We start from the raw sequence: 11,227 nt of genomic DNA, 5'->3' as shown, positions 1-11,227 counted from the left end.
ACGATTTCTTAACATAATTTTTCTGAGGAGGGATTGAACAGCTCTTCTAGCCATTAGAATGCTGTTTCTTTTGTTATTTTAAATTGTGGAAGTCATATTATTAATTGATAATTATCTTTTAAATTTGTCTGAAAGATTGCCTTTTATTTTCAGTTCTGATCGTGTTCTTCAAACTCCCTTTCAAGGTTGGGTGATGGCAATTGTGAGTATTAGCATTTGCAGTGGCCTCTGTAACAACCCGAAATTGTGAACTCTTCTAGGGATGAATCTCTAGCAAAATTTTTGGTTGTTACGGTCTAATGTTAGAAACATAATAAAGCATGCATTTATGTCTTAGAATAATAATCATGAGTTATTTTTTTCATAAAGGTAATGGCACTCTTGAGTGGTTTTGCAGGAGTATATACCGAGGTAATTTTAATTATGAGCTAAATTACAGTGCTGTTGATGTTGAATTTATTATTAATGCATGAGCTAAATTTTATTATTCAATCCAAAATTCAGTCGGCAGAGAATAAGTTTTTTGAGCTCTATAACTTCCCATTTTGTGATACATTTAACAATATTGGCAGGCTATTATTAAGAAGCGCCCTTCACGAAACATAAACGTTCAGAACTTCTGGCTTTATATCTTTGGCATGGGCTTCAATGCTATTGCAATACTGGTTCAAGATTTTGATGCTGTGATGAACAAGTAAGTTTACTGTTCTTTCAGACTTTGGTTTTGTAGTTTATGTTGATTTTTCTACTTTTTCACCATATTGATTCTCTTTAAGGAATTCATGTTGAGGAGAATCTTTTCTCATGAAAAGGGACAAGACATGCTCATAATATATATTGTGATCATAAAGTCATCAAGCATTATAACAGGAGAGTTATTGTAGTACTATGAGGCTTAGAATGAGCTCATCAATAATGCGTGTATTTCCCATATTCAGGGGATTCCTCCATGGATATTCGCCCATTACTGTTCTCATGATTTTCAATCATGCACTCAGGTAAAAATTGTTAATTGATGTTCTCTTATAAAATTTCTTCAACTCGGGGAGTTTTACCTGGATTACCACCGACAGTTATGTATCTTGTCATTTGGAGTCATGTCCATTATATGTCTCTTCAATTTTCAACTGTTGCCCCTTTTTAGGCTATTTTTTTGCTTTTCATGTTAAATTTGTCTCTTCACGTCTGTGTGTCTTGTGAAGCAAATGGAAGCAAAAGTTATCATTATTTAATGAGCAAACTACTATTTTTACTTATGAAAGTTCAAGACACTCACAAATGACAAATCTATCATGGATGAACAAAGCTAGCCTTGTAACCACAAAAGACGAGTTAATGACCATTTTTACCTTAAAAATTCAGAATGTTGAAAAACTTACCCTTGAATGAAATTAACGGTTAGGTACATTTGGGTAGTTTTGTCACATGGAGATCTTCTTTTGCGGGTTTAGCTTTGTTCTTTCATGGCTAGATTTGTCAGTTTTCCTAAATTTTCATTGCGCGTAAGTGTCACATTTATATTGTTTGTGCATCCAGTGGAATTGCTGTATCGATGGTGATGAAGTATGCTGACAATATTGTGAAGGTACGATGATGGTATAAGACTGCGTATTCTTATTCTATGATTATATTATCCACTAAATATTTAGAAGCAATAGTAGAACTTAACAGTTCCATGAGTTTAATTGTGAATCACTTTTAGGAGAATGCCAGGGATCCTGCAATATTATATAACTTTTATTATCATATATTAGTCTATATTCTTTTTTTTTTCTTCCAACACCACTTTATCATTATTAGCTTAGCACCACAACCTCGGTACCTCACCCTTCATCGGTGGCTACTCTTTGGCAGGTGCCAGAGGCCAAATATCTGGCGGTCACTCACCAAAAGTTAAAAAAATTTAAAATATAAAAATAATAAAATTAGGTTAAACATTCAAAATTAAACTTCCAAACCTAACACATTCAAAAATATCCAAATCATTCAAATGAACATTCAAGACTTAACGTCAGAAGAACACATAAGATTTCACTAAAGTGACATTTGAAAGTGGAATATCCAAAACTAAAAGCACAAAATTCCATATAATCAAATATCCAAAACTCCATTTAATCAACCATCCAAAATTGCATGTAATTGAACATCCAAACTATATTTTAATTGAGATCCAAAATCCTACTAAAAAGAATATCCGAAAGATACTTATATTGAAACATCCCAAAACTAAAAATTTGTCGGATTATTTATTAAATATCTAAAATTTAAAAACCCTAAACCTAATGCATCAAAAAATCTCCAAATCATCCAAATAAACATTTAAAACCTTATTGAAAAAGAACATTTGAAAGCGAAATACCTATGTTGGATCCCCAAAAGCAAAAATTCATCAGATTCATTTATATTAGGTTAAACACCCAATTTTTTTGTTTTAAAAAAATATTTATGTTAGGGTTAAACATCTAAAATTAAAAAAAATCTAAACCTAAAGCATCCAAAAACCTATTAAAAAAGAACATTCGAAAGTGGGCTATCTATTTTGAAACATCCACAAATACAAATTCAAATAACAGCTATGACAACAACAAATTGAAGCAAAACAATAAATAAAGAAGCAATTTTGCACTTAATTGCACTTGCAAATCCACATAACAAACTAATTGGCAAAGCAGAACAAATTGGCACACACGGATAACCTAATGAGAGAGGAGGTAGTTACAGCGGCAACAAGAAGTCGGAGAGGTGGAGGCAATGGCGGTGACAAGAGTAATCAGAATCAAAGAGGTGGAGGCAATGATGAGAGCGAATAGAATGATAGGAGGCTGCAACGACTTAAGATTTGGAAGCCAATGACAGCTTTAGATCTGGACGGCCACAACAATGACAACTCTAGATCTCTTCAACAAGCTCGATGATGTAGCATATCTGGCCATCTTTGCAGAGATTGTCGACGAGAGCGGACATGCCGCAGGAGACGGCCATGGAGATGTTGGCAAGGGCACCGCCGACAGCATTGAGATGGTAGGTTCGAAGTCAATGAGCATCTTGCTAAAGCTAATGATGAGGCCAGGGCAGAGAGGGGGAGGGCGGTGGTGAAATCCATGGATGCAATGTGCAGCAAGTTGTAAAATGAAGAGAGAAAAAGTTTTGTTCTCCAGAGACAGAGAATGAAGAATGGGGTTGGTGGCATGAGGGAGTTGAGAGGAAGTGAAAGAAGAATAGGAAGATGAAGATGAAGATGAAGAGGAAGAAGAGGCAAGGACAGAGAGTAGAGACTGAGGGGTGATGATGAGGGAGAGAAAACTAGTTTCAAAAGAAAAGGGAACAATTGGTTAAAATTGGCTATTAAAAAATTGGTTCTTAATATTTTTTCTACTTGAAACCCCAAACCACACTGCTACTTCTACTACAACCCAAAACTGAACTACATGATTTCTTATGTATTGAATGTTCAAATTTGTCTAATAATAAACTATACATGATGAGGTATGCCACATCAAGTTTCAGCCTGTCGTGTCAGCTTTTAATCGTGACAAATTAACGGCATGGACCAAAAACCAATAATTAAAATTCTTTTGGACAAAACAAAACCAATTCTATACCTATTGTCTAGAGCTGGGTCATGATGTGTGTTTTATATCACATGTAATAATCTATATGGGGGCTTACAGTTGTTTTGTTTGATTTATTTGGACATTATAATGCCTTTACAAGTGCCAATTTGCCAAATGATAGATGTAGCCTATGAAGTGGAGTTCAATTGTGTGATTAAGTTTCCAATTTTTGCATAGGTGTACTCTACTTCGGTGGCAATGCTTCTTACGGCAGTGGTTTCTGTCTACCTTTTCGGATTTCATCTCTCCCTTGCATTTTTCCTTGGTACAACGTAAGTTGCTGCTATATCCTCAATTTTTCTAACATGTTGTGGTTATGCTTTGATTTGTGAGCACACCAGGTTTTTTATTTTTTTCCCCATCATATCAACAGTTGAAATTAAATTGTTAAAATCTTAAGTGCTTTAATGGCTTTGGCTCCTAATGTAACTTTAGTATGCACAAAATTTTATTAGCTCTTTTTATTTTTTTGTGCTTTGCTTTTTTGTTTTTGATGTTGGGCGTAACCATTTTCTTTGTCTCATCGCTTGAACTTAAACTTGTTATGTTTGCAGTGTTGTCTCTGTTGCGATTTATCTGCATTCTGCCGGGAAGATCCAAAGATAGCTGTAACTACCACCTGGTTCTTTTGACCCCATTTCATATTCATACATTTTCAAATTGTTAATTAAATATCATAGTAGTGTATATTTTGACGAGTTTAATTTTCATGTATGGACATTGTAAAACGTTTTACATAGTCATGCAATTACAATCATTATCATTCACGTAGTAAATGTAAGAGTTATTTTTGCTAATGTGACATTTATATGATTGGATGCGCGTGTAAAATGATTGTACACTGATAGTGTATTAAAATTAAATTCATATTTTGACATATATGTCTAGTAAATATATTTCACTCAGGCTATATTTGGCACACCGCTTAAATTAGAGGAAGGGAAAAAAAAAATTAAGTCAGCCGTATATCACTTGGGAAAAGTTTTCTAATTTAAAGGTAATTTGTTCAATGTCCTTATCAAGAGATGGAAAGGGGAGATATGGCATGTGAGCTAAGGTTTATTGGCGGTTATTACTTTACTTAACCCTCACATTTAGCAAAGTAATAGGAGAACATTTAACTTCTCCCTAAGTTGGGTTGGATACTGATTTTAAGGATCCGTGTTATAGGTTGTATATCAAATACAAGGTGGGTTGACTTATGTTGTGTTGGTCCAGGAATGAACAATTTTTTTATTTGAAAAAATAAAATGTATGATATAATTAAAAATATTATCAAATAAAAAATGACTTTAATATTAGTTATATTTTCTAGGAAGTGTTATCAGTAGTCAGAGTAGAATTCATCTTTTGTTTGAATTTTTTTTTGTCATTCTTTACGCTAGAGTTGGATCAGGAGCCTGGATTAGTTTGTGCCCATTTAAGTTGGAGTGGTTGTTTGAAAGCTCTTATCCGTCTCTTTTTCATTGGTGCATTACAGGCTATTAAGAAATTATGCTGTTTTTATTTTGGAATAAAAAAATATTGATTTAAAATGTTGACAAAGTTATACATGAATTAACAAAATTAGTTTGATTCTATAAAAAAAAGTAATTTATCCAGTTAAATCAAACACAAATCAATATTACTCAAATACAATAAACGAAGAGTGGTTATATTCGAGTCTTATTTTTATTCTATATAAATCATTACCAGGCGTAGAATTTTTTGAAAATACACATAAATAAATATAGGCTATCATGGTTTATGTGTATCATAGTTTATGTGAAGAATGAAACAAATAATAAATTGCTACAAAAGATAGCGGTTTACGAACAAAAACTAAGGACAAAAACCGCTACATGATATCGCGGATCATGAAGAAAACTAGGGCCAAAATCCACAAGCATCAATTGTGGTTTATGGAAAAAAAATGAAGAAAACTATGACGGATTGTAGTGAATTACTTGAAAGATGCTATATAAATCGCTATAGTTGGCCACTAACTATTCATTTGGGCCATTTTCAAAGTTTGAATTTGGAGACTTTTCAGAAAACATCAAGAATCAAATACGAGTAAGGTCGAAGAAAATCACCGTCTGATTCTCTCAGCAGGAGGGATGGAACTCTCAAGAGGAGAGACAAATTAGAACTCAAGGTTCTATTTCCGTGATCTAAGCAACTTGACAACGAGTAACGAGGAGAAACATCGATTTACTATAAATAATACAAATCTACGGTGCAATGAGTTGAGCTTATTCAAATTTAAATTCGACTCATTTATTTTATGAGTTCAAGTTTGGTCATTAGCTCACGAATTTAGCTTATCGAGCTATTAACGAGTCTAGTTCAAGCTAGTTCATGAGTTGGCTTGACTCACTTCCAGTCTTAGCGATAGCTCTGCCTAATTTCTTTGGCGGAAAGAGCTTGGAGGCGACTATGCAATATGCTACTGACGAAAGGAAGGGGATTAGGGTTCAGGGTTCACCGTTTTCTTTTTTTATTAGTGAACAAAACGACGCCGTTTGATGAAAAAATCTGAAAACTAGTTGAGTCTCAATTCGGTTTGACCGGACGGTTCTCGACAGTTTTGACGGTCTAATAACAATTTTTAGAAATGGCGGTTATAGCTTTTGACCGAATCGAAATCCTTACCGATTCACAGTTTGACCGGTTCGACCAGCCAATTCAAACCGGTTTTTAGAACCTTGCAAAATACATATAGTGTGAAAAATTTGGTGCACAACACAAAAAATTTTAATTCACAACACAAAAATTTTTGATGAACAACATAGAAAATTTTGAAAGACCACAATTGATTCACCCAACCAACAAAATATATTCGCAGCAAAAATTTATGTGCTATGTCAATAAGTTCCTGTGCTCTCTAACAAAATTTTCTATGCTAAAAAAGCATGAAGACGGAAAAGCGGTGACACATCAATGTTTTTTTTGTTGTTGGGCTTGTGCTAACTTAGTTAAACTTGGTTACAAAAACGTTTATATGTGTAAAAATGTCATAATAAATTAATACTAAATAAAATAATATTGGGTTATTTGAACTGATTTTTTATTATCTCTAAATCTTTATTACAATTATGATCGGGAGGACCAAATTCCCAAGGTGATTCTGGAGATACACAATGTTCACTATTTTAGTCCCTTAAATCCAAAATTCACTATACTGGTCTCTAAGATCCAATCAACTTCGAGCACCATATTGATCTCTGGACGTTTTCTAGCGCTGAATTAGCAAGTGCAGTGTTGAATATTCTCTGACTTGCCACTCTACATAGAGAACTAAACAATGTTGTTTTATTTTGGCGCTTAAACAAGATAAAAATGGAGTTAAACCCCAAATTGGTTCCTGAGATTCACAAAATGCACCGATTTAGTCCCTAACTTTCCAATTGCACTAATTACGTCCTCCAGATTTCAAAAAATGCATCAACGTGGTCCCTCTTGAATTTTCCGTTCATATTTCTTGCAGACGGGATGCTAATCATAAAACTCTTTTTATTTGATAAATAATGAATTATTTGATTATATAAATATACAACTTTTAGAAAACTTAAATTAATATTGATGTCTTTAACGTAACACAAGTGTTTTCGAACTAAATATAAATTTTAAAAAACGTAAAACTGTCATAAACTATGTGCTCTAAATTTATAGATATAATTCAAAAAAATATAAATAATATCAATTTATTTAATATAACAAAAATGTCTATCAACAAAATCTATGCAATAAAAATTAAAATAAAAAAGATAAATTATGCACTTTCTATAAAGTAGGAAAGAAATAGTTTAAAATTAACTAAAATCATTATGACTTTGTTAAACCTTAAATCTGCGTTTAAATACTAAAGTTTTAATATTATCGGTCCGTTTGAAAAGTTTTAAAAGTTATTTTTTTTAGTTTTTAACTTATAAAAAGTAATAATATTTGTTCCGGGGCTTACCTAGAACCGGACGGTGGTTGGACTTGTTTGAGGCCCAAGCGCTGGAGGAGTGTGGTCTCCGACTTAGTTTACGTCTGGGAGCCGCCTCCGAGTTGTGTGTTCCAAGAAATGGGGGGTGGTACCTGCAAAGACACTCCGATGCCTAAGTCAGCATGGGGTTAAGCAGGTTTAAAATGTATTGGAACTTAGAGATACCTGAGGGGTGTCAGTGTATTTATAGTGGTGAACCAATAACCACCGTTGAAGTAGTGCCATATTTTTAGGGTGATAATCGTCCCATTATCTTAGGGAGGTTAAGATATGGCTCGTGGAAGTGGTTAGAGAGATTCTAGGAACAGTTACTCATTTGAATGAGTGTTTTATCCTCCAGCTAATCTCGTTCCCGACTTCTTTAGAGCAGGTCGTGATGAGTACCGACTTCGTAGGATGAAGATTGGTACTGGTGAGGCCCAACTCTTGGGATTAGGTCTTTTGCTTGATCCTGGGCCTTTGTTATTGGGCCAGGGTATGAACAGTGCCCCTACTCGAGCCCAATTTTCCTTTCAAGATTTGGGTTCGAGTATTCTACTCGGGGTCGTAGCTGACTTGTAGGAGGACCGACGTGATGGTCCAAAACCGACGTGACTTTTCGTAGCCTTTCGGTTCTGACGGTTACGTCTAATCAAACATCGTGTCCGTTTAGGGATGTGCGTAGGGAGTGATGGTCTTGGTAACGGTGCATTCTCATTAATGACTGCCCCGTTTTTACCATTGTACCCTCCACGTACTTATAAATATTCTCCCTCTCTTTCATTGTTTTGTTTCTGCGATCTTTCAAATTTTTCCCTTTCACTCGTTCGTGCTGCATTCTCGTGTTTTCGAAGGCTTTTTTTCCTCCTCCAACCTCATTTTCAGATAAAGGTTAGCTCTTTCTGTGACATGCTTTTCTATTTGCATGCTTTATTTTGTAGATAGATAGATTGGTTTGTAGACTTTGGTTCCATATCTCCTCCCTTTAGAGACCGTGTTTTTTATTTTTCTTTTCTTTTTCCCTTGTAGGATTTTGTTACCTTTTTAAGAAAAAAGAAATGGCCTCCGTAGATGTTTTTTCTCAGTGGGTTAATGTCACGGTCCTAGGGGAGGAACCCTTGGTCGATACTGAATTTATCACCCACCTTCGTACCCGCTACAGAATTTGTACTTCTGAGGAGGACGAGCCGAAGTACGAGTTGGTAGTCCCGGGTCCAGAAGACCGGGTTTGTTTTGGGAGGGATTTCGAGGAGGTCCCTCATTTTTTCTATATATATGAGAGCATGATTACCCGTTTGGGTGTTTTTCTTCCGTTTTCTGAATTTGAAATAGCTGTTTTACGCCACTGTCGAGTTGCCCCTACCCAACTTCACCCCAACTCTTGGGGTTTTTTGAAAATTTATCAATTTATAAGTCACGCTTTGGACTTTCCGACCTCTTTGAGGATTTTCTTTTATCTTTTCCACATGACTAAGCCCTTCAGTGGGCTAAATAACAAGCAGCAATGGGTGTCTTTCTGAGCCATACAAGGTCGGAGAATTTTCACCCTTTTTGACGAATCCTTTCACGACTTCAAAAAATATTTTTTCAAAGTGCAAGTTGTAGAGGGTCACCACCCCTTTTTCTTGGATGAGAATTCTTCCCCTCGCTTTCCCCTCTATTGGTTGGAGGCCTCCCCTTGTGAGAAGTACGGTCTGGACGACCTGGATGAGGTGGAGGCGGCCATTGTGGGGTTTTTCCGAGAAGTGTGGGGGAGGGCCCCATACTTGGATACTAGGAAATTCCCCCAGGGATCGCCGACTTTTGTTCGATCACAACTAGGTAGTTTTTATATACGTGTATACATTTCTTATTTTCGACTTGTATCTGCCGACTTGAGGTTTGCCGACTTGTAATTTTTGCTAATTGTTTCTTTTGCAGATATGGCAAGGAAGAATGCTCAGGAATCTTACCAAAGAGTTCAGGAGGCTAAGGCAAGATCCCGGGCTAGGACTGGTGATACCAGGGCGATCGTCTCTCCTCCTCCTCCTCCTCCTCAGACTATGAGGACTCAGCCCATTGTGATTTCTTCTTCAACTTTGTCTCGGCCACTCCCCTCCGCCCGACTTCTTTCTGAGCCAGAGAAGAAGAAGCACAAGACTTTAGAGTCTGGCTCTTCTTTTGATGGTGGGGTTAAGGCGGATGCTCTTGCATTCGTCCGAAAGAACATCTATCCTCATATAAGTATGGATGATGTCTCTGTTCGGAACCACCTTACCACTCTGGCTGAGGAGAGTTTTAGGGCGGCAGGTGTTTGTGGCAAGCTCTTGGATATCTTTGAGAAGACTTCTCTCAGCTCTTTGGGGTTAACCTCGAAGGTTGAAGAGCTGGAGGGAAGGCTTCTTTCTTATCAAGAGCATGAGAGGGAGTTGAAGGAGGAGGTTGCCAAGCTGTGGGCGGAGAGGGATAGCCTTCGGGAGAAGGAGAGTAAGCTGCAAGCCCAATGCAACATGGAGGTGGGTTTGAGAAAACAGCACAGGAGAGTTATCAGAGTTTATTTCAAGATCTTGTGTCTGTAAAGAAGGATTTGCTGAACTCTCGAAATGCGTATGCCAAGTTGGAGGACTCTATTGCTGATGGTGCCGAGGAGGCTTGGAGGATTTTCAAGGAGCAGGTCGGAGTCATTGCCCCTGACCTGGACCTTTCTCCTTTAGATCCGGACAAAGTCGTCATTGATGGTGCTATTGTAGATCCTCCTACCCCCGTAATTGTTTCCGAGTCAGAATTGAAGACTCGGGGGCAGAGGATTATGGAGTCCCCTCCTCGTTCTAAAGACGCTCCAAGCTCTTCTGTTGTTCCTCCGACTTCCTCTTCATCTCCTGTGGATGCCTCTCTTCCCGGCCCTGGTGGCGCTCCTCCTAACTCTGGTGGTGGTGATTCGTCTACTCCTCTGCAAAAATAATTTCTATGTGGCTATATGGGGGCTCGGCCTGTGGGTCCCCCTTTTTTAAACTCTTTATATTCGTTTGTTGGTGGTATTCATTGAACAATTTCTTTTGGCCTTTCAAGGCCGTAAACAAAATATTTAAAAATACCCCTTTTTAATAAGGGTTTTAAATTAACAAAATAAATACCCTTTTTGGATAAGGGTTTAAGTTACCTTATGCGTGTATGCTTTTCTGATTTTAATCTTTCGAAGTCCCCTTGATCTTTTTCTGAAAACCTTTCCCTTTGGCTTGTCTGTTTTTCTGAGCCTTTTTGTTTAAGGACTTTTGGACAGCCTTTAAACTTTTTCCTAGGTTTTTTCAATCTCTTTTTTGTTATTCCTTATACTCAACTTTGTTTTATTGAGTTCTTAGGTTATTTTTGCGATGCGTTTTTCTTCTGCTCGGTTCTTCATTCGAAGTGTTTCCGAGCTTCTCTACTCGGGTTTTCATTTCGACTTATGAGTCGGATTGTTTCCGAGTTTTTTACGATCAACTTATATAACCTCTTTACGCCGACTTGTACCTCGTCGTTTTATCCTAACGACCATCTAGGTCGGTTCATGGGATTTTTACGTTTTGTCGAGTTTAAGTCGGCGCGTTTCATAGAGAGAAAAAGAACACAGAAAAGAAATTTACAAGAGATATTTGTAAGATGCAAAAGATCTTTATTAATTGGGAAAGGTACTTTATTGCTA

The 11,227-nt window shown here is 36.6% G+C and overlaps 1 protein-coding gene across 3 annotated transcripts in view; it reads left to right on the top strand.

Moving 5' to 3' along the window:
* Window positions 1-4,411, top strand: part of LOC107496186 (CMP-sialic acid transporter 4) — an 8,062-nt gene extending 3,651 nt beyond the window's left edge. For all 3 annotated transcript variants that reach the window (XM_021126952.2, XM_016117392.3, XM_016117391.3), the window contains 7 exons: window positions 154-202; window positions 370-411; window positions 573-694; window positions 939-998; window positions 1,537-1,585; window positions 3,792-3,886; window positions 4,169-4,411. In XM_021126952.2, coding sequence (XP_020982611.1) covers window positions 154-202; window positions 370-411; window positions 573-694; window positions 939-998; window positions 1,537-1,585; window positions 3,792-3,886; window positions 4,169-4,220 — 469 coding nt within the window. In that variant the 3' untranslated portion in view covers window positions 4,221-4,411. The remainder of the gene's footprint in view (window positions 1-153; window positions 203-369; window positions 412-572; window positions 695-938; window positions 999-1,536; window positions 1,586-3,791; window positions 3,887-4,168) is intronic.
* Window positions 4,412-11,227: the final 6,816 nt, after the last annotated feature.

The sequence above is a fragment of the Arachis duranensis genome, chromosome 7 (genome assembly GCF_000817695.3).
Source record: "Arachis duranensis cultivar V14167 chromosome 7, aradu.V14167.gnm2.J7QH, whole genome shotgun sequence".
Lineage (NCBI taxonomy): Eukaryota > Viridiplantae > Streptophyta > Magnoliopsida > Fabales > Fabaceae > Arachis > Arachis duranensis.
The sequence above is the reverse complement of the archived record's forward strand: the minus strand, read 5'-3'. Positions and strand labels throughout refer to the sequence as shown.